General features: G+C 46.7%; 2 protein-coding genes across 3 annotated transcripts in view; one reads left to right on the top strand and one right to left on the bottom strand.

The window, feature by feature from the left end:
• Positions 1 to 27731, top strand: part of zgc:73226 (uncharacterized protein LOC402792 homolog) — a 35937-nt gene that overhangs the window by 7508 nt on the left and 698 nt on the right. Inside the window, exons 3-8 of the mRNA XM_049737963.2 lie at positions 3115 to 3290; positions 25434 to 25562; positions 26805 to 26943; positions 27215 to 27296; positions 27362 to 27435; positions 27566 to 27712. Coding sequence (XP_049593920.1) covers positions 25526 to 25562; positions 26805 to 26943; positions 27215 to 27296; positions 27362 to 27435; positions 27566 to 27712 — 479 coding nt within the window. The 5' untranslated portion in view covers positions 3115 to 3290; positions 25434 to 25525. The remainder of the gene's footprint in view (positions 1 to 3114; positions 3291 to 25433; positions 25563 to 26804; positions 26944 to 27214; positions 27297 to 27361; positions 27436 to 27565; positions 27713 to 27731) is intronic.
• On the bottom strand, positions 779 to 22360 carry LOC125979552 (mucin-2). Of its 2 annotated transcripts, none has more exons than XM_049737897.1 (4): positions 21821 to 22360; positions 13237 to 16654; positions 11391 to 11465; positions 779 to 2140 (listed from the first exon to the last, which is right to left on the bottom strand). In XM_049737897.1, the coding sequence occupies exons 2-4, from the start codon at positions 15990 to 15992 to the stop codon at positions 1951 to 1953; spliced, it is 3021 nt and encodes a 1006-aa protein (XP_049593854.1). In that variant the 5' UTR covers positions 15993 to 16654; positions 21821 to 22360; the 3' UTR covers positions 779 to 1950. The 2 variants fall into 2 exon arrangements, with proteins under 2 accessions (XP_049593854.1, XP_049593855.1); XM_049737898.1 differs by having other exon boundaries at positions 11391 to 11462.

The following is a 27731-nucleotide window of genomic DNA, read 5'->3' as shown; positions in this document are numbered from 1 at the left end:
TTCAGGCTGGGCTCAGATCGCTCGCTGTAAACTCACTCCACTCCGTCGGGAGGATTACAGGCTGCGCCATAGTAGATTAATGACTGCGGCGCCCTATACTGTATGAGGGCCCGCCGCATGGTAGATGTGTCCTGCCGATGTGGGATTAGTAACAAAAAAATATTTTTTAAACTGATGACACTTGATTGGTCTTTTTGCACGAAACATAATTTGATTTGGCGGGCCGCATAAAATGATTTGGGGAGCCAAATCTGGCCCCCGGGCCTTGGGTTTGACACCTGGCTCTTAAATCAATTCATGTCACTCATATTTAACTGTAAGATCACTTTGAAATGTATTTGTGTCCTTTATGAGTAAAAGCAAACAAAACTGAATTCGATCCAATCACGGCAAGTAGCGGCGAAACAATCTTCATAAAGTTTTGCTTTTGCTCGCACTAAAAGGAGGCCAGAAGCTCACAGCACCTCGGAGCCTTGCTAGAAGCAGCTTATGTGTGTCATGAATCACTAAGTAGTAATATTTGGGACTTCTCACAGCCGTCAAACAGCCGAGGCTTAATTTCCTCCGAGTTGCCCCGCAGTGGCCAGGAAAGTGGGCTGTGTGAGTGAAAAGCATTTCGAGTTGGCCTGTTTCACACCCGAGCCACACGGACACTTAATCTTTCGAAAAGGACATTTTTCTTCATGTTTTGACACTTTCGGATGCCAAGGGAAACGAACTTTTGAAAAAAACTCTATCCAGGATTACACACAAACTACGCCAGCGCACTCCAAGCAGCTGTGGTAAAATACTTTTTTTTTTTAATAGAGCATTAATCCATATCTGAAATATAACATCATGGCAGAATATGCACAGAAGTCTCTTATATACTTTGACATGTGAATGTACTTTTGCTTTTATGCGTGTGGAGAGTGGGTGTGACAAAGGGGGGGGGGGGGGGGCGTGAGTCGTTGCGCATGGAAATGCCGAGTGGTTTTCTCCCACCGAATAGTAAAAGATGTCTTTTTTTAAAATATTTGAAATACAAGTCTTTGATGGTGTCTTTAAATGTCTCTGAATATAAAAGCTGGTGTTCTGACCCTCATTAGTCCTTTAATGACGATGATTCCAAATTCCTTTTGATAGTTGACTGAATAGATATATATATATATATTTATATATGTTTATACACTGCTCAAAGAAAATTAAGGAAGTTGGCCTTCTTACCATGAAATTTCAGGATGTACTATAATAGCACTGGCGGAGCTAGAGGGGGGGCCATGAGGGCACTGGATCCCCTGAAATATACCCGGTACCAGACCAGATGACTTTGGGGTATTTTCAGAAAATGATTTCACATATTTCCTCCCGTCCCACGTAGAGAACATGTATTGAATGTTCATCAGTATTTTCTGGGTTTTCAAGACATTATGTTTTAGAGACCCCCTGAGATACCATTAAAAAAAATCCTAGCTCCTCCAATGCACAATGACTGCGCATGTCCAACTGTCCGTTGGTTTCAGCCATTTTGCATGAGGACCTTCTTAGAAATTAATTGGTTGACCTGTTGTGAATTTTGCCCTTCGGTGCTTTGTTGAAGAGCAACCTGGGCAAAAAGTACACAAAAAAAACTGAACTCATCCTGAATTCCCCCCCGAAAGCCAACTGTCCCTAACTTTTTGTGCGTAGTGTAGATAATCTATATTTCTTCTCTTTACATCTCATCATTGCTTAGTCATATTGCACTTGAAGCGACCGTCCCGCGCCATAACAAAGCTGAAGAGGCCTTTTGGGAGCGCTCTAAAAGCACATCAAGGCATTGTCATCACCTCCAACAACAAGGCGCTCGAATCTCAACCTTTGCGTCTCGTCCTCCCACAGTTTTTGCAGGTCGTAATCCTCCAGCTCGCTCATGAAATCCCCCGTCTGCGGGCGTATTGCAGTAGCAAAAGTATTTTCTTTTTCCTCCCCTCAGAGGAACCAGAAGCATTTTTTCCTGTTCTTCTTGGTGGGCGCTGTGGGACGCACAGCTTGGGGAGAGTCTTGTTGGCTGGGCGTGCTGGAGGGAGGGGTTGAGGTCTGGGGCGAGCCCTCGGGAGGGTCGCCCACCTTCCACGTGCGGACCACCTGACCCTCCTGAAGACGAAAGTCGTGTTCTACGCTACATGGGGAGGGGGTGACATAAAAAAACACAGTCAGTGGATAGAGTCCATAGGAAAAGTCTACACACCCCAGTTCAAATGCATACTTTTGTGATGAAACTTATTTAGAAAGTCCACATAATATCCAGTAATTGCAGTTAAAGCATTTCCCCGAGACTTTTTTTTGTTGATGCTAATTTCGGCGCTAAAATGCCAAATAAGAAGCAATAACGCCATTGGATGATGCTCAGTCATGTGACTGATATCAGCGAGCGATGGGCTGCTGCTTGCTGTGCGCCCACTCACTCTTTTATTTTTTATTTTTTTGTTGTTGCCGTTCCTTTGCTGCTATTCTTGCTTATTATTATGCAGTGGCCTAGTTAGCGGCTGTTTCTCATCTGACGGCAGCAGCAGCAGATGCTGGGAATAAATACAAGGACTTCCTCCGTTGAGGCGATGCTATTCCTCTCCAGTGCATACCTCCACCCTTTCTAAATATTTCTCCACCTGCTCGCTGCTTTCACCGCAAATGAAAATATCATCTTTGAACATCATGTCCATGGGGATTCCAGTTTAACCTCAGCTGTCGGGCCTACCCTTCTCACATTGCTTAATAATATTCAAGCACTTTTTTAAAAATAATTTATCCTGTTCAGGGTCACAGAGAGCTGAAGACTATACCAATATTTGAAGCTTTAAAATCAGCTCCCAAAAAATAATCTCTAATATTACTGCTGTACTGATAAGCCAAGAGGAGCTGAGCCTCCAGTACAGTACATATGTCTAGCCTACATTTAACATACGGAAACAAAAACCATGGACAGAAAAAAAATAGCTGAATTGTGAGTTCACTCTATGTGACCTTTTCGGCCATTCCTTTCTAAGTTTTAGGACTAAAAATGGCAGCGTGTTTCTACAGCAGGCGCTTTTGCTGCAATAATGGGACCGTCTCATTCTGCCTTGAACACTGAAGTGCTATCTTGTTCTTTCACAGAAAACCATCAACGTTGCATCAAATCCCCGGAGGATTGGAGGTCATTGAAATGGAAGATGAAGAACAAAACTCTCAACGACAACAACGAGGAGGAGAAAGAGGACGAGGCATATGAAACGGAACGGCCTCAACATGAATAAATAATCCCTTGAGGATCCATCATCCAGTCATCTAAGGTAGGAGTGGAATTTATTGTTTAATTCCGGCTAATCGCGGGACGCTGAAAGCAGTCAGGTCGTATTACGCCGCAAGACAGCAGCGTATTATTATTGAGAATATTTGGAGGCTGTTCAGACGGCGCTGAAGGTCCTGGCAGCGTGTCAGCGCTACGATTAAAAACTCAGAACCTTGGGTGCATCTCAGTATCTCTACCTTATTGAAGTATTATTTTTTTGGGTGATGATGCCAATAATAGTCACAATGATTTCGATTGAAATGGGAATCGTGATTCATAAACACGTTTTTACATGAAGATGAGGAGAAAGGGAAAGTTACGATTGCTCATTATTATTATAACTTGATGAATTTAAATGCCTTAATTAATTTCCTGTGTGAATATTTATTTGAAAAAATATCACTCCCAAAAGACGATGCTAATTTCCCGTTAGCTTGTCAGAAGGATGTTAAATTGACTGTTAGCATTAGCATTGGCAAACCAAGTGTGACTTTTATATAAATATACAATCATGATTACATTTTGATTATTTGCCCAGCCCTACAACTACTTGAGTTTTTGCCATCTTTATCTTTTCCTTGTTTATATCACCGAAGATCTTACTAGCAACTTTTAGCTCTTTCTGTAACGTTTTCAAAGCAACCAGACACACCGGCAAGTCGATGAATAAATAAGACAAAGTGTTGTTTACTGACAGCAAATGAAGGATGCGACGGGTTAAAGGTCAGACGCCGCATCAAATAGCTTTGCAAAGAGCGAGCGAAAGGATGATTGATTGCCGAGGAAACGCGAGGAAATAAACGCAGTCAGGAGTTCCAGCTCAAGAACCGCCATTGTGCGCCTGTCACAGATTACTCCATGTGGGGGGAGGCGGGGCCTTGTGCAAAGTTCAAATACATGTCAATATCAGCCAAAAGTGAGACTGGCAGACGCCATCCGGTAGCTCCGTGGGGAAAAAATTTGTTCCAGGCAAATTCCCGCTCAACGTTTTTGGTTGACTTTGGGAGGCATCCCAGCTGACGCGTCTGTCGCTCACCTCTGGGAGCGACCTCTTTAGCTCAATGTGTCGCGCGGGAGCGTTTCCAACATTCCTAGGAAATCACTATTTTTACAGCACACCCGGATCTAATTAGCATTCGTTTGCTGTTAACGCTCGCTGCCGAGTCTCATAGAAAAATCAATAATCATTGATCTCATTCGTTTGTTTCCAATCTCAGGGAACGGGGCCTGCTTATTTAGCCCCCTAAGTGCACAATTAGCTGCTGGTTCGCCACGTTTTGTAGAGCCTCTTAAGCGCGGGACGTTCCTGGCGTCGCAATGCAATTATCAAGAATTCGTAGCGGAGCTCGTGACTTGTACTTAAATGAAGGTTGAATACAGCTGGGAGAGATGTTAATTATTTTCTGAGTACTTTGGAAAGCGGGCATCTGTATGCCCGCTGAACATTCCGCCGCTTTTCAATTATACATGGCCGACGCGGTTTACAGTATACCTGCGTTTTCAAATTTATGCTGCCAGGAAGTAGCTTTAACAAATCCGTCAGGAAGGGAGAGGGGGAAAAAAATAAAATAAGGGTGAGATTGTTATTGTGTGTGTGTGTGAGGAAAGGCGCTGAAGTGTCGCTCCGGCAGGATTGCTGCTATTGAGGAAATTGGAGCAAAATCTACTGTTTCAGCCTCTCGGGCGGGCGTCTCTGTTGTGGGACAAATTTAGTGCAACATATGCGCTGAGGTGTGCTGACACAGTCTGTCCTAACAAGTCAAGCCAGCGGCCGCCCACAGAAATGATTTATCCCCGTTGTTGCGGCGACGGGGATGCTGCGCCTTTTCCGAGCGGGGTGTATTTATTTTTGCTTGGCGCGGGGATGAGCATGAGAAAATGGCTGCTAAATGATGCGGCGCATGCATTATTTAGGTATTGACTGATCGCTGCTTTACCCGGAAAGATTTGACAGCCGAGTGTTTAAAATGCTCAAGCATCCGCTGGAAGAGAAAGGACGGGGAGAAAAACAAACAGCCACCTATTAAGGAGATTAACCTGTAAATAAATTATTTTGACAAATTCTGGTCGTCAAAATATGACACATCCTCTCCATTAAGGTGCTCATTAGCGTCCTTGTAAAACGATAAATACCTCCTTTAAATAAACATTACAAACTAATTGGTCCAAGCAGCGCCCTCTGCTGGATTTGGCAGGGCACCGTCACATTAGCTCCTTATGCATATGGATTATTTATTTGCATATTTAATGATTATTAAGAGAAGGTTCACTCGAGCAAAGTCCGGAACATCTGACACATTTTTCCCCCTCCAAACCATGGCGTAGACATCCCACAAAGGCGTCCATTGAAGTCCTTTCATCCATCCATCCACTTTCAACACCGCTTATCCTGTTCAGGGTCGCATGGGGGGGGGGGGGGTGTCTGCTCTTTAGAATCTGTTCCGTTTTGTCACGCGCACGTTCGCTTCCTTCGAGAGACAGACTCAAAGCGTCTGGTTTCGACAATAATTGCAATCCGCGTCGCACTTTTGGAGGCCGTCGCACTCGCACCCCGTCGTGATGAGGAAGACACAATGCTGACCTTGATGTTTACTACGTGACAAGTCGAGGTGGCGAAAATGCTCACACTGCATCAAAGGAGACGCCTGGAAAATGTACTTAAGTACAAATAAAGTATTTGTACTTGTTTGCCACCACTGGCAAGCTTCAGGAGCGAGTGGGTGCGAGAAGAGGAGCTTTAGGGATCTCATTTAGCTGTGGGTGGGTTTCAAGCATGATTAGTATTTATATGACACATCATCCACATGAGGCGGTGCCCCCCCCCTCCCATCCCACATCGTCACGGCGATGGGCACCATCTGGCTCCCGGCGTCGCCGCCAGTTGGGAGCTCTGTGATTACGGCAAAACAAACGCTCTCTGTTTTTTTTTTGTGTGTTCCCTCTCTCGCACTTCTTGGCCGCTCAGGTTTTCACACCCGGCAGTACATCTGTCACATAAAACAAACAGTGGACATGATGGCCGCAGCATTTTGCGAAAGGATTATTGTAACCTCAGCGGCGTATATCGGATTTATAGTCGTTTGCCCGGCAGAGCAGAGATTTTTCAAGTGTGCGCAACACTGGTCGCCGTTTTATTTAGAGCCCCCCCGTCGACGACGAGGATTTAATGCTTGACGGAACAGTAGAGTTGCTACATTCTCACTGTGCTTTCATCAGCCTCGTTCACGCCGAGATCCCGCGAATGCACCGAGAGGCAAACAAGCGTTCGCGCCAAGGGGGCGGAGTAAAGTCGAGTAAATATTGACTGCAGATTCTTTTGTTCAGACGGGTAACAAAATTTAAGATGTTACCTGCTAGCAACATTTGTAATTTTAGTATTGACATATAAATTCAGAATTTGTCTTGACGGGCCAAATATAATTACACAAATTTGGCCCGCGAGCCAGGGTTTGACACCCCTGCTTTAATCCCATTTTGTTTGAAAGAAAAGAAGTTTTTTTCGAGCCCACTTTTCTCTCTTTGTGCTTTGTTTGAAAGAATAGCGAACATAGAACAAGTACATCCCCCCCCCGCCAAATCCCCGACGACTGCCGCTTGATTTCATCCTGGCGGTTCAGAACGAGGCCGACGCCTTCGGTGCATATCCTCGTCCCCCCGTGAGGCGCCTGTTGCGCGGCGGCGGCGGCGGCGGCTCAACCCCCCAAATGTGAAGATGGATTACTGCAGAAGAAGTGCCCGGCCTGCCCTTTTCCACGTTTCACACACACCACTTCTCCATTATCACGCAAGCGCACAGAAGCAGGTCTGGAAGCTCTGACAGAGTCGTTAGAGAAAGGTCAAAGTCAAGAATCTGACAAATCTTTCTTCAGAGAGTGAAAATACGTCTCTCACATTCATTTATAACAAAAGCGCGGCAGCTTGTATGTGTCGGGTCGCTCTCCGTTTATATTTATCTCTCGCCCGCCTCGGTGTTATCGGTCGGAGGAGGCCATGCGTGCTTGGCGGATGATCAATGTTCCGTCAGATATGTTTGAAAGAGCCAAACAAATCCCCGAGATTGCCTCCGTGTCTATCGGCCCCGGGGACTTAACCTCGTTAATCGATAGGTTGGGTCGCCCGCCGAATGCTCAACTAAAGAGCCTTTGATTCACTTTGTGTATGTTGTAGCGACAAAACCCGGAAGAGATTTCAAATTTGATTGATTGCAGACGATACGAAAGGAACTCTCCCATTTATCAACTCCGGCTTTCTCCACTGACGCTGCATGTTTGCATTGGACGTACTTTGCATAATATTCAAACACGGATGTAATTCGTCACAAAAGTGAGCCGGTCGCTGAAAGAGTTGCCTCTTAAAATTCATATCAGTTCTATTGGCTTCGCTTCACTGCCTCTTCAAATACAGAAACGCGTCCCCCCGCCCCCCACAACCCAACCCCTCCTCTCCTCCTTCCTTTTAACCTTGCTACTTTCTTGGGAATTCATCTTATCTCCCAGGAAGTGGGCTCTTTTCACTAGCGGTTATGCTAATGTCAGAGGATTGTCAATGTTTCATGAACGCCGAGCCCTGAGGCGGTATCGCGTTTCGGAAATATCCCGGTGACCGTGAACACGAGGAAACCGGGTTCATGTGTAATTTGCTTGTCCCTATACTAGCGCGCGCAGATTTGGTTTGGACGTGCTCTCGCTCATTTGCATGCCGTTATTTATAGCGCACGTGTGGGTTTCCCCTGAATAAAGCTGCCTCGTGTTCCGCTTCATTTGGCTTTGATGGAAGGCGGCAAGCTGCAGGTAGCTGCCGTCTCCTCTACCCATGCTGTTCCCATTCCAGCAACGGGGCTTTGGATTCTCCCCCCTCCCTCCCTCACCCTTTTGGTGTGAAATAGACTTATATTGAAGGCGCAGAAGTAGGAAACAGATTGTGCGCGTGAAGGATTGCAAGAGCGAGTTATATATCGAAGGAGGAAGGTCCGCTCTTTCTCGATGTTGCCTTGGATGAATTCTCAGACAATGAGGAGCTGTCGCCAGCTCCGGGCCAGAGTTGGAACAACGTGGAGAGCGATTGATGCTTTCAATTCCACCCTGGGCTACTTTGGTAAAGCGAATGAATGGTGATGGAAGAAGGGCCGAGCTGAGCGGGGGGAAGTAGCAATAGAAGCAATCAAACCCGACGGCCGACCTATTCGGCCATCCGTTCAGCCGTCGTCCGTTCATTCATCTGGCCGCTGTCCGTCATCTGTTCAGATGAAGCCATTCGTCCGCAAACTCCATCATCCCAAATCCATCTCACTATCCCGTAGCCCGGGTATCATCTCCTCACGTTATTTTTACTTTTTAAAGCCTAAAAGCCGTCGTGATTAAGATTTAATGCCTATGAATATTTGACTGAGTTATCACAGTCAATGGAAGAACGCGTGCGGGGAGGGAGGAAAAAGTTGAGCGATTGAGAGTTAACCCACTTTTTTTTTTTCTTCCCCACACTTGCTCAACTCCCGGCAATCGAAGGGCCTCGTGCGAAGAAAGGAATGTCGTGTCAGTGCGGATGTGCGTCAGGAAGCGCTGATTCATGACGGGTGCGCGCTTTAAGAGTGGCTCGGGATGAGTCGCTACTGTAGGCGCTGTCACAAAATGTTCATCGACATCACTCCCCGTTGATTTCGTGAGTCCATAAGCTCTGGTCCTACGTGTGTCGGAGCGGCCGGTGAACGAGTCCTCTGGCGAATAGTCACCGCGCAGTGCGGGCGGTCGAATCGTTAGCTTCGACTTAACGTGGTGGGCGGTTTATTTGTGCGGCGCTAGTTGTGATTTCAAAAACAACATTTCTAGACTCGCCCCCGCTGAAGCCTTTCCTCAATTATCTACCACTCGGTGCGGGGGATGACGAATTGCCTTGAAAAATATAAAATAAGAGCAAAAGGAAAAACACCGGGCGGACTTTTACTTTGTCCGCAAACGTCGGGTCCTGAGAGTCATTAATCTACGCGCTAGCAAGCTCGCGGAGCTCCTCCGGCCAAAACGAGTGATGGAGCGAGCGAGTGAGGGGGAGCAGAGATAAAGCAGCAGAGTGCAGATCTGATTAGGCTCCACTCCACAGGGATTAAGCACAACAGCTCCTTGTTAGGCTCTACTTTACTCTCACGTTGGCCATTAGCAACAAGAATGATGACACCGAGGGTGGGGCGGGGCGCCTTCGCTAATTAACTCTCCTGCATGGTCACGCAATCGGATTCTACATATTAATACGCAATCAATGCGCCACCGGTGCCCGATAAATAGTATCGGACGTGTCATGTATTATTCTCACGGTAATAAGCCTTTATTTTTTATTTTTTTTAAGGCTGAACAAATGAAGTGTTCAATTAGAGAGGGATTCCTCGTCGGGTACAAAGTGTTCAAAATGTAATGTTCTGTTGCCAAGTGCATTTGCATGCAAAGTGCCATTAGCATTTTTACATCAATTTTTAGCCTGGCGAGAAGTTCCGAGAACAAAGCCCCGCACTCAAATGCGCTGCATCATAGAAAAATGTACAGTAGTCGTTCGTCCTAATCTCACGATGACATAATTCCGCTAAAGAGGACGCTGCGAAATTCAACACCAAGAATATCTTTGGTAAAATTGAGCATCGTTTTCTTGCATCGGATCTTGTAGGGGCAATATCGGATTAATGATTTTTCCGATTCATTTTAGTATGTTGATTTGTTATGTACAAGTAAATAGTGATTAAAAAATTGTTCTAAATTTTTATTTTGTTTGAATTTTATCAATTATAAAAATGATATTAAAAATAATTTTAAAAATATTATACGCCAATTGTCTAGGATGCCAAATCAGAGCTGAAATTTGTTTCCACGGCTTACGAAGGATGAGCAGTCAAGGATTGATGTTTTTTCAGAGATCTCAAAAGGTTGTCTTGCATTTGATGTTCCAGCTAGGTCGAACTAGGGTGAAGGCAATATTGGAGTCTAAAAATCACTCGCTTTCTCTAAACTCTTTTCCCTCCCTCCTTGTGAGAGCGTTTCATCTCCACTGATGTAATGTGCTCAAGATCCTCTTCTTTTTTTTTTTTGGGGAATTGATGAAATCTGTCCTGTCAGATGTTACGGCTTCTCCGTCACACTGCTCGTTTTTTTTTTTTTTCCCCTCCCACGATTTTTTTTTTTCTTCCCTCGTCACCTCGGCCGAGCAGACAATCCGCCTCGTCATGCATTAACAGGAGACTTTTCGGACGACCCGGCGGAATCGTCTCATCCCATCCGTGAAAGCACGGTGAGATGATGACGATAATGATGAATGTCTTATCGAGGCAAACGTTCCAAACGGTTTCAATCCACACGCGCGTTTTATCACTTCCTCAAAAGTGATCTTCCTGCCCTGTATTGGTTCCATCTGCTGGGATGAATGTCAACTTAGTTTTAAGATGAAAGCTACTCCATTTTCCTCCGCCGTTTATATTAGCATGCCCGAATAATGAGGCGACAAGCGCGCCGCTAAATCTAATTGTGCGACGCAATCAGTCCGACCGGTGTACCTGCCAGACTCTGAGTTAAGAGGATGGATGACCAACCCAGAGGTGTTCATTATGTTTTGGTTGCCGAAGAGGTGTGACATTGTTTGCCTGGCATGTCTTCCCGCCGAGGTGTCGAGGTGAATCACCTGAGTCGTCATCAAATTCCATTTGTCCGTGCTAGTCGGTCCCGCGCTCGTAACCCGACTTGTTGTTTTCTGAAGCGAATATGTGCTAGTTCCCCTTAATCAGATTATAATCCGGCGCAAACGGCGCGGCGCAGGTTCCACCACGGATACTCAAGCGTGTCGCGACGGCGAGAAGCGACTCTGCGATGAAGCCATACGACCGAATTCCCCAAACGTGATGTGATGCGCGATGACAGCGCGATGCACAATAACCGCGCGCCGAGACACGCAATGTGCTCTCGTTGCCTTAACGCGTAACGCCAGGGATGCAACAAATAACCACACTTAGATGGATTTTTACACTGCAGGTCCAAGTACCCGATTCCGAACTTCTGTATCCAGTTTTCGGGAATGAATGTTCATTTCAAGTCACATTTTTCACCGCCATTTCCCCAAAAATAAAAAATACCTGTAGATGATGCACGCACAATCCCTGCAGGTCCCGCAGTTCTCAATGTCCTGACCGGTTCGGTATGAATGTCTTCTGTGGAAAAGCATTGAGATGACATATCAGGGGTTACAGGACGAGTTTGTGTGTGAATGTGTGTGAGTGCGTTCCTTTCCCTGCTGAGCGAACACAAAAAAAAAATATCAATCCCCTGATCATTTTTTAATGAACGCTACACTGGCCAAGCAAACCTCCTCCCCTTCCTCCTTCAACTGCCTGTTACGTAACTCATGAGTCACTACATCACTCGGGGCATAAAATAATGCTTATGAGGTAAAAGTCGAGTCGGCATGCATCGGATCGAGCCCCGTCACCGAGTTCCCGTGCTAGAGCAGGCTAAAAGAGAAGCGTCGTGGCAACGATGCACGATTGGGATTACACGCCTCAGACGCCATCATGGTGTCGCGGCGATAAGGCGTCAGAGATGACTAAGAAGCCTTGAGTAGATGAATTAAACGGTGATGAGAGCTGAGCCCAAACCGCCGACGCGATGATGGAGATGATTTCCGCGCGTCGGCACGGCCGCCCGTCCCTCAAAAGGCCGACGTCTGATGCGTCATGAATCCTGCCTTGGCATGACTGACGCGAGAGCTCGTCAAAGTAATGACAGACGAGCTCTCATCCCTAACCCCTCGGTGCCGCCTGCCCGGCGATATTTCATGTTCCTCTACTTGACGCTCAATCTGCTCCACCGCCGCGTTTGCCTTCGGGGGGCTCGCCGTGCTTACATTGTGCCGGGGTAAAAGTTGGCCGAGATATAAATAGTCGAGCGGGACGGCAGCGTCGCTTCGGCACAACAGATGTCGACGGAAAGCCGCTTCCTTGGTATTATCGTAACGTCCCTTTTCTAGTACGCTCTTGGTAAGGCAATCGAGCGACGATTAATCGACAACTGATCGATTAGGACGACTTCATGTTCCTAGCAGAAGACTCCAAAGTAAACAACTACATTAGTGTGTTTGTATCCCTGGCTGTGAGAAATTAGCTGTCGAGAAATAAAACAGCAGGTACTCTGGCGTCACACCGGCGTTGACTTTGCACACGAGCAGCTCTTCATAACTTATAAATACCCGCCGAGTCTTCTTCACGTCAGGCTGCAGACGAGCAGATGGCTCCCTCGCAACACCCGGCCCGGGAGATGCCCCCGCTAGCTCGGGTTTACAGCTCCATTAGCCCGAGGCGTCCGGTCATATATTTACACGTTGAAATGTGACTAAGCTCCCTGTTTGACTTCAAGCTTCAACGCTGAGAGCTCGCTTTAACCCCCAGTTGAAAAGAGCTTCGACATTATTCTTGATGTTAACCCTCCCTCTCTCTGTGGGATTATAGACAACAATCATGGATCATCTATCAAAGCCTCTGTGCAAATCTGAAAATATACTTGTATTTTAGCTTAAAATGGAGGTTAAAATATTTAAGTAAATGTCGTTATTGTTTCATCATTCAGTCCGACCGATAGCTCTCGCTCGCTAGCTTTAAATGAATGTATTCATGGTGTTTATTTTGAAGTACATCTTTAGTAAGGATGGCATCATTTTTATCTTTCATCTCTCGTGCTTCGTGTTCATCTGAACCGTCTGTTTTCTCTCACACTTGTTCTCATTATTTGGTGGTTAGGATGCAATTATAATTTTCAATAAACCTGATGTGTTTTTACTGGAGGTGGGAGGAAGCTTGAGTACAAACCAAACAACAACCATGGGGTAAACAAAGACCATGTTTTAAGCCTGGAGCCTAGATCTGAATCTTGATCCTTAAAATTGTGAGGCAGACTAGCAAACCGTGCTGAAGTAAAATTTTGCCTCACCCGTCTCGCTCGGCCTCCTTCTTCTCCAAATCTTGAATGACATCCAGTAGGATCTTGATGGTATTCTGGCTGGTCTCCAGGACCCCCTCCAGACTATGGAGATGGTGCTGCAGGCTGCGAATGTCACGCAAGGGCCCGTTGGGACCCAGGAGCTTCTCTGTCACTCGAGCCGGGTCCAATTTACACCTGGCCCCGGACACTAAGCCTCCCAGAATCTCCTGTACCTGCCTCAACGTGTCAGCTTGGGCAGGAGTTAGGGGCTTCTCCCCGGAAACGGCACATCCCTGCTGGTTTGGAGGGAGAGCGTGTTGGCTGTTGGGAGCGTTGGCTCCTGCGCAGAGCATTTTGTGTAGTACCCCAAGCTGAGCCTGGGCTGAGCTGAGACAGCTGGGCTTAAAACAGGCCTTGGCGGGAGAGGATAGCTTTTCTCCCTTCACTGGCGGAGTTTTCGCCCTGTGCTTCGGAGAGCTGGCTCTTTCGCAGAGCTTCGGCGTGTCCGTGCCTTTTACAGCTTCTTTCTTTTCTTTCTCCTCGTCTTTATCCTTCTCATTGGCTTTGCTCTCTGCGCTGAGCACGGATGGTCGGACCGCAGCCGCCGCCGGGTCATTTCCTTTTTTACGTGGCGTGTAGGGCGGCGGCGGCGGGGCAGGGGGTGGGAGTCGAATGCCCCTCTTATCCTGAGCATTCAAGGGAGCCTGAGAGGGAGGGGTGTATGGCGGCGCTGCTCGGAACGAGTACAGAGGAACGGCTTTTGTCGGCGTGGCGCAATGGAGCGGGGGTGGAAGATTGACGGGCGGCTGCGGGGACGTACACGTCAGTTTGGGGACCGGAGCGGAGTAGGGCACCACGCCGACGCTGACCGAGGAGGTGTTTTGCAAAGCTTGACACGGAATGTTGCAGTGCGCTACGGTTTGGATGAGGGTTGTACACGAAGGGGTGGCGGGATTGTGGAGAGAGCCCGTGTAGTAGGAGATGGAGGTGCAAGACAAAGCAGCTTGGGTCACTATTGAACACGGTGGGAGATTTGGAGCCTGTGTTTGGTGTGTGGGATCACACGAAGCCCCACCTGGGTTACTTGCAGAAGAAGGAGTAAGGCGGGCGAGGGTTATTGATGATGCCATGTTTGACACAGTTGAGGTGCACTTTGCAGTAGCGCATGCTGGTGCTGCTGACAGTGGGGCGGAGCGGACGGGCGGCACACTGGTAAATTCCGGCGGAGTCACGTGGGTGTAGTACGAGACGGGCTGCGGGATCACAGTGGGCGCGGAGCAAGAAACGGGAAGGGACGCCGAAGGGTGTGAGGGGACGCTAGCCGGCTCGATCGACGGGGCGCAAGATGGCTCAGTGCATTGTTCAGGGCTCGGTGTCGGTGCGCTTGTAGGGGGCGGAGATGAACAGTAAGGCACAGTAGTTATTTGTGTGGAGGGAGGCTCGTGGATGCCATTTGGCGCTAGAGGACTCTCGACTTGAATTGGATCTGAGTTTGACGATTCTATCGGATGCGGTGAAGCGTTCAGGCCGGATGTTTGCGTCTGGGACGGTGGACGGTCTGGAGGCGAAGGCAAGCGAGAGTCTGTTTGTATCTGAGTGGTGCGCTGAGTAATATTTAAAGGGAGGGTCGAATTTGAGTCGCTGTTTTGAATCTGGACTGCCGACTGTTGTTTACCCTCCGTTTGACTTTGCGTAGTGCAATATTTTAAACGGGCAGACGTGCACTCGGTTTGAACTCGCGAAGTAAAAAGTCTGGTGTTTGAATGCGGCGTTGTCGGACGAGGGCTTTCAGTCTGAGTAGGAGTGGTGCAGTAGTGCACTTCCTTTCCAGGATCGCTCGTTGTCCTATTCAGACGTTTTCGCCTCCTGACCAGCGAGGGGGTGACACTGCCCTGCCGCTTGGGGCCGTCTCGGCAGGACACGGTGGGACAGTGGAATGGCTCGGCGTTGTGAAGGACTGATGGAGGACAACTGTGTCTGGAGTTTTTTGTGACAGCAACAGGTGATTTCACGTCCGTCTTGGAGGATTTCGACCTCCGTTCGAGCACAGTTCGATCCACGGGCCCTTGAGAACCATTCAGGTCCTTAGAGCCCGGCAGCGCCACGTGGTTGTGTGACAAGTACTCATCCTGGGAGTCGTGTTCATCGTCGCCATCTATGCCCAAGGAATCACCAAGGCTGGGGCTTCGGGTGTGCGTGGAGGAGAGAGACTTTTTCAGGCATGGCGAGGTCTGGATGGCTGTGCTGGTGCTTGGCTTGCGCGTCATTGGCAAGGTCAGGGAGTTGCTCTGCGGCGGTGCCCAGCATCGACGCGTGGGCCCCGGTGTCAGCGGATGCGGAGGGGCCCTGGCCAAGAAAGCAGCCACGACCTCGATCGTGCTCGCCATGTCCCCGCGCACCGCCCCCACCACGGAGGTCTGACCGGGGAGGCTGTCAGTTCGTGGTCCGTCCCTGTCCCCCCACGGTCCCTTGGGGGACCTGCTGCCATGTTTGCGCAGAGGATGAGGGCTATCGCAGTCTGCTGTCGGCCTCCGGTGGCTGTTCTCACCTGTGCCGCTATTGCCGCTGCTGCTGCTGCCATCCTCCAGGTCTTTAAAGCGGACCTGGTGGGTGCGGTTGCGGCGCCGCCTCAGGCGACTCTCGATATCCGGGGAGTCGCGATTGAGCAGCACCGAACGCACGGTCATTGTCCCCGTTTTTTCTGCCAGGGCACTTTTGCCGTTGGTTTGGCCCGTCAGCAAAAGGTTGGGCTCTTTGCTCACCATGGCTCTTTCCTCTGGCTCTCCCCCAACATCCAACGACTCTGCGGGCAGTCCGATGTGACGCAAAAGGCCCGGCCGGGCTTATCGGTGCATCGCTAAGGACATTGATTTTCCATTTGCCTTATCGACATTAATACAGCGAGAGATCGGGAGTTTCGGTGACGTGTCGTCTGGAATGACGTCCGTTTTGGCTCGTGCACAGGTTATCCCTTGTCTCGAATCCAAGGTAAAGTCATATTCACAGGTCAAGATGATGAAAGGTCAAAAGGAAGAGAATCAAGTCCTTTATCTTTTATCTGTAGAAAAATAAATGTATGCAGTATAAATACTCTTCAAACTGCCGCATATCTTCTCGTGCTCTCGCCTGCCATTCTTCTGAGAGTCCAATTCCGAGCGAACAAGCAGGGAGGATGCAACCTGTCCTTCAGTTTTGTGTCAATCACATCGGCCGTTCGACCTCTCCAACCGCTGTGTCCTCCGGGCCAACGGGAGGAAGGACGGCCAAGTTATAGACCGGACCCGCTTGGCTCTCCATCACAGCCTGCGTCATTCGACTTTTGTGGCTCTCACTTCCTTGGTTTTATTGCCCCCCTTCAAAGCTCTTTTCTTCTCTCGGCCCTTCTTTCACCGAGTCATTTCCTCGTGGCTCAATACAGTAGAAACGCCTATTAAAAAAAAAAAAAAAAAAGAGACAAAAGAGGGAGTTGTGAGAGACTGTAATTGTTCCCATATTATTGCGTTTCCATTGAAACGCCACCGCGCTTTTTTCCCTCAGCATAATGAAGAAGCGATAAGGTAGGCAGCTATTTTAAAAATGCATGAGAAGCCGGGTCAACGGCGAATGGAGGAAGAAGAGATCAATCAGCCAATGTAATGACAGGGTGGAGGTGGCAAAAGAAAAGGCTCGGCTAACACAATAGCAAGATTGTAATTAAGGCCTATTCACACGCACTGCGGGCGCCACTGTTTATGTACAGTCCGTGTTCTAATGTCACTCAATGCGGCGTGTTTTGACTCTTGTCATACCTCCCTCACATGCGTGCGTCGTACGCAATTTCTCCTTTCCGCCATGTTGGGGAGTCGGCGGCGGCGGCGGCGCTTCCGGACTTCTTGATGATGCGCCGTGCTGACACCCTCTCTGATTCATCCGCCCGCCGTGTGACAGTCTGTCCGCCACGCTCGGCCCTGCTCTCGTCACTCCCCATTCGACACCGTGGCCCTCGTCTTCGCTTCCGTCTTCCGTCCGCCCATCCGTCCGTCCCACCGACGCTACAAATACTCCCCATCAATTGCCTTATCTGCACTTTTTACTCAACTCCCGCTTGTGATTACTTTTACCTCTCCGAAGTGACAGGCTAATTCTCCGCTCTTTAGTCTGCGGGTGGCGGAATTAGTGACACCTTGGCACCTTCCAGGTCATCTTGGGAGCCAGCGAGGAAGCGACACCCCGAGGGCCTGACACTTTTATTCACGCTTCTCTGTTTCTCTCCGCAAGAAGAGCATCTTGGAATAAAAAAGCGCACTTATTGGGATTAACGGCGATTAAAGACGCAGCCTCCAGGCCAAATATCAAACTCGTATACGCTAATGGATTTAGGGATGAACGATGGCGATTCCTGTTTATTTTGTGTTCTGTTTGTCGATAAGCCGCTTATGATGATTCACCTGGACTACTAAATCATCCCGAGGTCCAAGGGCGAAAGTATACGAGGAGCGCAAGGTTAACCCGCGTCGGAGCAACAACAGCCATTTATTAGCAATAGCGGTCATTATCTCTCAGAATAGCAGCATTGCCATCATTTGGATGGCATGATATGGGAACACCGCCTCTGTCATTGCCATGGCGACCTCGCATCACCCACTTTAATGGGCCGTAATATTGGCGGAGCAGCAGGAAATGATTCTCATGTCGCGCGAGCGTCGCCGCAACGTTCCGTTTTAGAGCTGTGAGCAGTGCTTGTGCAAACGTCCCATCCGGAGACACCATGCTTTAATTGGCCTGGCTTCTGTGACTTGGAGCAAATAACAAGGGCATGGCGAACACCTGCTACACACATGACACACACTTGACCATCTGTCCGCCGAGTTCCGTCCTTCAAACCAGAAGTCGGTGGAGGGAGAAAAAAAAAAGCAACCTGATTTAGCGAAAAAGCTGCAATGACTGCCGGAAATACGATGAAGATAACGTCGCTCTAGCGATTATCCGAGTCCACGGGCCATCTGATACTTTGCTGTACAGAGACTGAATACAAAATAATGATCTTCAAACTTTGAAAAATTTTTTGTCTGGTTTTTCAGCTGTCTGGTACACATTATGGTTTGCTGTAGCATTGGAATTTTGTCAATAACCAAGGTCTACGTGTTAAAAAAAAAAAAAAAAAACTACCTCCCTGTAGAGGGAGCCGGGCAAACCCAATTATTCCTGGTTGCTACTTTAATAGACAGCCTACTGACCTTGGATTTTCTACTTTAATCTTTCTTGGCTTCAACCATGTTGCCATGCTTCTGATTTTTCATTAATATCCCGTATCTCTCAAGTCGTCTGGCTTTCTTGTAAGAAAAAAAAAAATCTGTTTCAAGCTTCCATCCTGACAGATTTGCCTCAGCCTCCATTGCCGCCAGTCACACGGCCATTCCCCCTACTCACTCCCGACGGTGTCATCCTCTTCCACTCCCTTCTATCTTTCTTCCATCTTCTTATCAGCCGTGCCACTTGTATCACTCTCGCTCCCGCCGACGCTACAACGCAATTTCACATGACCCCCCCCATCTGCCATTAGAACCTCCCGCTCCCACCGCCACTGCGCTTCCTCCATCGCCGTCTGCAAAGCACCCTCCAGATCAAAAAATTTACGCTGACAATTTAATGAATGTGGACCCCGGTAATGGCGCCCGGGCTGGCTCCCGCGGCCGAGGCCAACCCTTCCGTACATGTGACATTTTCATGTTGAGGTTTATTGGCAGACTGGAGATAAATCACCGGGCGGGAGGAAGAAGGTGTGCAAGCGCATAATGCCACAGTTGGGCTCATAACTCTCCGAGGTTATTATTTAAGCTTCAGCACAGCCTGCTTGCCTGCTGTTTACCACTCGCAGGAGGCTCTTCCGTCACCGTTCTTACTAGCCATGCGATGAGGTCACGTCTCATCATCTCCCTCAAAGACTCATCTTGCGACGGCTCTTAAACAATTTGGAATTGGCCAAGTTTCCGGAATGGCCGCACGGCCTTAAAATATCTTTCACTTTATTTCTAGAACTTCTAGAACGTTACTAGGAAATCATAATGTTCCATCTCGGCTGAGTTATTTTTAGAACAGGCCTCCACTTTGTGTTGCGTAGGTTGGAAGGTTTTCTTTTGTTGCGTTTAAAAAAAATATCTCGTCGTCTCATCTGGCCATGTTCTGACTTGTCAGACATCGTTGAGATTCGGAGGAGGCGGCAGCTAGCGGAAGAGGATGGAGAGGAGGTAGACACGCTCGGTTATATTTAGTGATGTTGCGAGACCAACCGAGAGAAGTCCGACCAAGTGCGATGGGGGAGGCGGTAAAAAACAAGGCAACCGGGGGAGGGTGGGGGGGGGGGCGCAAAGAGGAAATGTCACGGCTCGGGTTCAGTGGAGTGGTAAATCAGGAGCATCAGCGTGTCAGGGCGTTTAAGGAGGAACTGGAGAGGAACTAAGAAAAGCTGTATGATCAGCGACGGGGCCCGGCGAACACGCTGCCGTCGCAGGAATTTACAACCGCGACGCACACCGAGCCTTTGCATCGTTGGAGATGCGCTTGCAGATTGTTATTTTGTCAGCTCAGCATTGTGAAGCCTCATGGGGGAGGTGGGCTTGTTTTATTTGACTCGATACAACCGGAATGAAAAACAAAAAACAGCCGTTACGAGTTGTAACTCAAAAGGATTGCATCTCAAATCGGCGTTCCCTGATGAAATGAATGGAAATGCCGTTAATCTGTTCCAGCCTCCGGTTTTAAATGTCAACAATATTTTTTAAGATTGTTCTTCATAAAGTTATACAGTAATGACAATAAGCCAATCAAAACTCAATAAACCAATGTTACGCTGCTCAACACCTGATTGGTTAATTGATAAAGGGGTGTGGCCTATGACAATAGGTACATGTTGAGTGTTGTTTCCTCGCAACAGGGAACATTTGCAAAACTAGATGGCAATATAGCTGAGCATTTAGCTAGTGAAAAAGCCAAATGTTTCCCTCGGGCTTCTCACGGAGAGAAAAACAGAAGCGTAAGGAGAGTGATAATTGGAGAACTCCGGGTGAATGCTAATGACGCCGCCGCGTGTCTGCATGGGCAAATGTTTGCGAGCTCAACTTTGCCTTTGAACATAACGGCGGATAAAAATCATTAGATGTTTCACACGCACGTTGTTTTGCAGCCAAATAGTTCAAATAGCATTTTAATTTGGAATCCTGCAAATAATGGATATCTGGAAGGCACGACTGCAATTTGGCTGAAGACGTTCCTACGCCTTTGTAGCGTTTCCACGCACGCTGCCGCTTGTTTATCTTGCCTCGCTGGCACGCAACTTCACGTCGTTTTACATTTTAAGACGACGCTTTGTGTTTATTTGTCTCGCCGTGTGAAATAACAGAGGGTTGCTTGAGTGACAGTTGTAATCACGCTGCTTTTCCCCAAGGAAGTCCAGATTGCTTCCAACTTTTCCAGGGACGTGAGTGCCAGCATAGATTTGTCCCATCTGTCCGTCGTGGACCAACAATGGCGTGTTTGAAATGAAAATCCCATCCTAAGCGGGCTAATAGATTGTGACGAGCATACTTTGATAGCGCCAGTCAATGTTTGTTCCGAGGAAATCCGACGTGAGCCTAACTGTTGTTTGATAGACGACAGATTAGTTCTTTGGATTGATATTTTTATGTTGAATTAAATAAGGAACTATATTAAATTAATAGTGACTGATATCGGAATAATATCTTAAATTTAAAGTAAAGCAAGTAAGACAAGAATAGTAACGGTATACTATTTAGGTGAAGAATTGGATATGTATGAAGCAACCACTTCAATGAATTAAATTACAAAATATATTACATTAAAATAATGCAAAACTTCACAGATCACAATAAAAAAAAATTCCAATTTAGAAGCTTATGTCTAATTGAGGGGGAAAATTTATTTTAACTGGACATACTGGTAAACTCAAATAAAAAGTTTGAGAAACTGCTTCCAATTATATATTAAGCATCCACAAATATATTAAATAAACAAATTGGAATGAAAAAAACATTATTTCAGACTAGAAATTAAATTACACCGACCTGACAGCAATAACTCAAATAAATGTTTACAATTTATAATTAAAAAATTCCCAAGCACTGCTCTTTACCACCTAGCATAGCGTACACACATGCACGCACACACACGTTCACAATCGCACATGCACACACGATATAACTATACTAATGGGATTCCCTCAGTCAGTGTTTTCTCCCCCTTGTGAAACTTTGTGGATACCCCCATCCTAAACACGCAACGAGTGACATAGTATATGCAAGGGAAGCACAGTGCCGGAATCTGCAAAGCTCGCACCAATGGACGCGTCTCGCTCGTCGGAGCATCCCGTGAAGCTGCACAGTCTCAGAAAATAAGACCCCCCCCTTCTGCAATAAAGTCCATCCTCGGTTATCTCCGCGCACACACCCACACAAGGCAAACAGGCACATGACCCCTCTTGTGGGAACAAAAAATATAATGAATCCACACGCATGTCAGTGATGCCTTTGATAAGCAACATAACGGCACACACGCACAACAGGGGGAGCAAAAGATGTCCAAACAAGAGGCTAATTACGGGCTTATCGCCACGGCGATGCCGAACTGAGTCACACGTACCACGTCGCTCTCCTCCTCCGGTCGGTCCTCGCATCCCTCCGGCGTAGCTCGTTATTCCCGCCGCCGCCGCCGCCTCGTCTCTCTCGCACTATGTCCCCCGCCCCCCACCCCTACCCGCCTCGGTCTCCCCTTCACGTGGGGACCTTGGTGGGCATCCCTAGGAGCTGGCTGCCTGGCGGTTGGAGCGCTGCGAGTGGAAGTGAACGAACAGGAGGGGGAGCAAGACGACAAGAGTGAGCAAACAGGCAGTTATCCTCTCATGTGCTCAGCCTCCCCCCCCCCCTTCCCCTCCTCTTCTCTCCCTCCATCACCGACGCTGTGGTTCGCCTTCTAACCCCCCCCCTACTTTCGCATCGTTCCGTCCGTCGTGACCTCCTCTCGGGTGTCGAGCCTCCCCCTTGTGTCCTTTTAAAACGAGGGGGGAGGTGGAGTCGAATTAAAAAGCAGAGTATGTAAAGCTGCGGGGAGGGAGGAAGCAAGTCGAGGGTGAAGTGGGGAAATGAGGGGCAGGACGTTTGGTAGTGGGGGTTTGGAGAGGAGGAGCTTGGCAGGACACCAAGGTCAACCGGAGAGGAATGCAGAAAGGCCGTGAACAAACGACTTAATGTATTCATTCATGTTAAAGCAATTTTCCAGATTGAATTTTTCCTGAAAAATTGCGCTGAATTGAACATGAGAAAAAACAATGCAAAGAAAAACCGGTTCGTGTTTTTCGAAAATGTATTACAGTCCGGTCAATTAGTGGAGTTCAGAGGTCAAAGTAAACACGATGAAGAGGGATTTAGCTGTTATGCTGAGCGCAACTGGAAAAAAGTATATTTTGAAAACTTTGTTTTACAACTTGAAATTTGTTTTATGAACTCCTATTCCCCCACCCCTCGTCTTTTTTATTGCGTTTTGGCCAGGGCATGCATGACACGACAGTAGAGGGGATAAAGATGGGAACAGACAGGTGGGATTATTTTACAGATATCTCCCATATGAGCGGGAGCCATGCCAGGGAAGCGTGACCAGGAGGATAATAGAGACGTGTGGAGGGGGGGGGGTGAGGGGGAGGCACTCAGTAACCAGCCGCATGAAAACATCACTTCAGTGGTTCAGCTCTCATATCAGTTGTTTTGATGTATGCGCCTACGGATGCGGAATGAATGAATGCAGTGTCAACGTGAACAAAGTTTTGATTAGGGGCTGAACTAAATTCGCTTGTCTGTACTGACTCGGCCTGGCCAGTTTGAGATATGCAGACGTTCCACCTCATTTCATTCAAATCAGTTCTCAACGCTTGTTTTGTTGTTCTGTCCGAAAACCGATTTGGATTCAAACGAACGGAACAAAAGAGACCGTTCGTGACACTAGCAGTGTTTTCATTTGATCATTTCCTCCAGGAAGATTGGCAGTTTCTGTTTGCTCTCTCATATTTGTGTGTATTCTGCCTTCTCTGAACATCAAGTGTTTAGTTTGGCAAATAGCTAACAGTTCTCCAATTGAGAGGCAAAGTGTTTTTGCTTCAAGCTGTTTATTTGTCATGAATATTTATTCAAAGTACCGTAGTTGCTTCCAACACAGCTTCTCTGCCACTATCATTGGCCTAGCATAAGTCTGCTAGCCTAATGCTAACAGACAATGGGAAACTCCTTAGACAAGCTAAGGAAAGTAGCTTATACTGAAACTACACCAAAGGTGAAATGTGTTCAGGTTCAATGATCTGGATTCAAATTCCAGACCCGGCCGGATCTGGACTTAGTTAAAAAAAATTCTAAATTTGTATTTGCTTAGTCTTTTCAAACTAGATCCAACTTCAAAACAAAGGCTAATCAGTTAGCTACAGTAGCTTCAAATCTATTCTAAATCCATGCCCAAATATGGGCGGTCTCATTTCTGGATCAATATTCAGTTTTAGTCCTACTTAACAGCCAAACAGGATTTCTTTTCTGGTCATGGGAACAAACCGATTTGTTTCCTAGTAGCATTCAGTCGAGGTCCTTATCACGTCGTCACCCGAGCAGTGCGGCGACAACGTTCACGTAGACGGATAACATCTTCTTCTAAACACCTCCGCAAGTGAGACATCCTATTCCATTTTTATCATCCGCGATCACTTATCAATGCCCCTACCTTTCCCCCTACAACTCCCCACCCTCTTCCACTACTGGTGGAATCACATTAACGTTCCTGTGTAGATTTTGTTTTCATATCTCTCGGGCGTTCCGCATTTACACTTCACAGGCGTCTCATTTTTTTGTAATAATCAATTGAGGGAATTTGAGGAGAAAAAAAAAGTGGGCAGAAGTGCTCCGTGCCTAAATGGCAATCCATTAGGAATATAATGCGTATCATTACGGAAACTCACAATCATTAGAATGGGCTTTATTGCTGGGGAAATGTGCACGGATACAAACAAGTCATTTAATTCAATACGACAGTGACTGGAGACTGCAAAAATGGATCGTGAAAGAAAATAGATATCAAATCCCCAAATAATAAAACACAATCAGATTCTAATTGGAAGCAGCAATTCATAGATCGCTGTTCATTGATGATGTCACCGTGGCAAAAAAAAAAATGATGGCAATCACCTTACCTATGTGAATAGAGTGCAATTCAAAGGGCCTGTTTTTAGGAAATAAATTCATGCAGGCAGAGTTTTTGAAAGATGTGCGCAGCGTTGAAAAATATGGAACTGTGAAATTTTTGTGCCGAGCTGTTTGATAGTTAATCACGTCTTGAAGCATTGGATGCGTGAAGTGCGCTACTTGACAGCAACCAACAGAGGCATTGTTGATTTGCTCTCAAGTAGCTTGCCGTCTGAGAGAAAGAAAAAAAAAAAAAACATAAAATGATGGAAATGGGTTTTGGAGAATTTAGTTCAGAAAAGTCGGCAGCAGTATGAGGCTTTGTGGTGGGGGTGAAGTAATCTAGGTACGGTATAATTATTGCTAATAAATTCCAAAGGACATGCGGAGTCATTTTTAAAGCTTGTTTGTGTGCCTCCTTAATAGATCAGCTCATCCCTTTTGGGATCGGAATTTTTTTTTTTTTTTTTTAAGATGTGACCCTGAGTTTTATTCAAGGAAAGAGACTCACTGGCAACACTAAATAGGAAACACATATAACTCTTTAAGCAAATGATATAACATATTTAGTACTTTCAGATTGACTTATATTGTATGAAAATAAAATAAAAACAGGTACGCTCACAATGAACTGCAAGATAGTGTGCAAAATAATCTAGGAGAACCGTTTCCCATTTGACTTAAATGTAAATAAAATATGAGACTCGTCTAACACTCTAATGTTGATCTGTCGCCAAATAAATTATATAACTCATCTTTTGGTGAATCTACTGGTCTACAACTTGTGCTCATTCATAGATTCAAAAGACATTTTGATCGAATACTTGATTTAACTTTAAAATAATATATGTTTTTGTTTTTTTAGGGCAGCTTGTATTTGTTTACATCCGCCCTGGCTGACACGTGGCCAGAGGGAGGGAGGGAGGAGGGTGCAGCAAGCGTGGATTAGTCCAGCCACAGGGACCTTTTTTTTATTTTGGTATTTTTGGCTTCCACCAGGCGCGAAGCTGCCGCGGGGGAATCAGTCGTTCCTCAGCATCTCTCGTAGCCCTCATCCAGGAAGCCCCCCCGCGTCCCAGCGACAGATAAGCATGTCCGGCCAGCAAACACCAGAGGACGGCCTCTACGGTAAGCGATGCTCTTCCCTCCCGACAACCCTTTCACATAATTACGTAAATAAATAGTTTTTTTTTTATATATATATATAAAATGTATACAAGCGTTTATTCTTGTAAAATAACTGGGGGGTCCGCAATCTATTTCAACTTTACTCTCGTATTATCAACAAAATAATCCAAATAATAATAATAAAATTGTAATTTTATTTATAGAAATTGGCGGAACAATGTTTTGGCTGTAATGGTATGAGAACTTTATTAACCAAAAAAAAAAAGTGTAACATCATTGGAACATTTCGGGTCATTTCATGAAAATAAAATCCTAAAGTCTATTGCGGTATAAACGGATTCGTTGACTCACCTGCGTGTATCTCAGTAAGCCAATTAAGATGCACGGATTCCTCGACGCTTATAGCTCGCTCGCAGCCGAGCGCCCCAACCTCGAAGGCCGCCGCTAATCAGTTGTTTGAATCAAATCAGGCTAGAAAATGTACATCCAATTAAAACAATATATATTTCGCTCAGAAAATTCAAAATTGTACAACGGTATTTTACATAAAGCCTGTCACCAATAATTGTCATAACCATATAGATATCTAAAAAAATAGCTATGTTTTAAATGTTGAATTATTCATTGAATTGCGTAATCTGCTCTTTGATGCCCCACAACAACGTAGCAATGCAGCACAAGAATTGCTGCAGATAGATCAGCAAAGCGGTTATGTCATAAATCTTTTCTGTAGGGACCAAAAAAAAAAAAAAGTCAAACTAGGGCAATGGCACAGATTCCTCTTCCCTCCCCTCAATGCTCTACTGTGCTCAGTCATGACACAAACACACACACACTCGGAACACACACACACACGACATCACGTAAGTGGAGGAAGTCCGCCATTGGTTGCGAATGTTGTGCACAAACAACAAGAGGGCGGACGTAAGAGGGTTGAATGGCTAATCTCCCACAGAAATAAGATCTTACGTAAGCGAGCATGCTGTCAGGCCTGCTTACTGTTGAGCTGTGCATGTCGTGCATGTGTGTTGTGGGTCCACATAGGTGTGCGTGTGTGTGTGAATATCATGAACCTTTTGTGTCCATTCAGTCATTTCATGGCTGTGTGTTCATTTGATCTTGTGGGGATTTTTATTCTATTTATTTTTTTAAAATCAAAATATCACAGGAATAAAATGTAGCCATGTGTGAAAAGAAATTTGTAAAAAGAATGTAATTTGAATTTTGAGAGGCTCCATGCAGGCTCCTGGGTGGAACTGGAGGAGTTGATTGCCACCGTAAGGGAGAGTCCGACGGAGGACAATATCTCGTCTGCCCTGCAGGGGGAGCTGGAGAGGATCCTGCTGGAGGCGCAGCTGGAATGCGAGAGGAATCGAGACAGGTCGCGAGTCGGCTAAATTTCACAAAACACGTCGTTAACGTCCACATCGCTCTTGATTGTTTGAGCAGAAATATCCAAGTGTGTTATCATCAAAACCAGTTGGTGAAATTCTCTGGCAGAACCTTCTGTGTGTTTTTCGACCTTATTTCCAATCCTTACGTTGGCCCCTCATAAAAGGACAAGCACGACAAAAAAAAATGCATGCAGGAATAATTTGTATTTGTGTTTATCATGTAGGTTCTGAACAATAACATCTGCTCACTGTTTGCAGTCCCCTGCAGATTGGGACCCCACATTCGACCGACTCCCCCAGACCCCCAAGTGATCCCGACAGTGACTGCATCACCATACAGGTGCAAAAAACACATAGAACAGAATGGATGGAGATCATACTGATCATTTGTGATGATGTAAACAGGAAGAGAATGACAGGAGAGTGGACACTGATTGGGTGTGGGACTGGTCCAGCAGGCCTGAGAACATGCCACCCAAGTAAGACTATGAAAAACATTAGGCATATCAAAATCTCACTGTGTGAAATCTTGAAAAAAAAAATTCCAGTTGTTATTTGTGGATTAAACCACAAATGATAGCGATACATTTTTTTTTTTGTCTCATGCAGAGATTTCGTCTTTCAGCACCCAAAGCAGCACTCGCTCAGCCTTCACAAGACAGAGGTGATGAAGAAGAGAAGCATCTTCTCATCCGACGTGCTCTTCGTTCTCGTCCCCTCGCTGCTGGCCTCGCATCTCCTCACACTGGGCATCGGGTACGAATATCACACACAA

The sequence above is a fragment of the Syngnathus scovelli genome, chromosome 13 (assembly GCF_024217435.2).
Source record: "Syngnathus scovelli strain Florida chromosome 13, RoL_Ssco_1.2, whole genome shotgun sequence".
In the NCBI taxonomy this organism is placed as follows: Eukaryota; Metazoa; Chordata; class Actinopteri; order Syngnathiformes; family Syngnathidae; genus Syngnathus; species Syngnathus scovelli.
This window is presented reverse-complemented; position numbering and strand designations above follow the sequence as displayed.

Bases quoted from the DNA above. Each gene is read 5' to 3' on its own strand.
- LOC125979552 (XM_049737897.1), bottom strand. From the start codon at position 15,992: ATGGTGAGCAAAGAGCCCAACCTTTTGCTGACGGGCCAAACCAACGGC. The intron at 11,466-13,236 runs GTGAGGCAAAAT...GCTTTTCCACAG, and splicing joins AAGGAGGCCGAGCGAGACGG to AAGACATTCATACCGAACCG. The intron at 2,141-11,390 runs GTATTTTTTATT...CTCCCCATGTAG, and splicing joins TGTGCGTGCATCATCTACAG to CGTAGAACACGACTTTCGTC.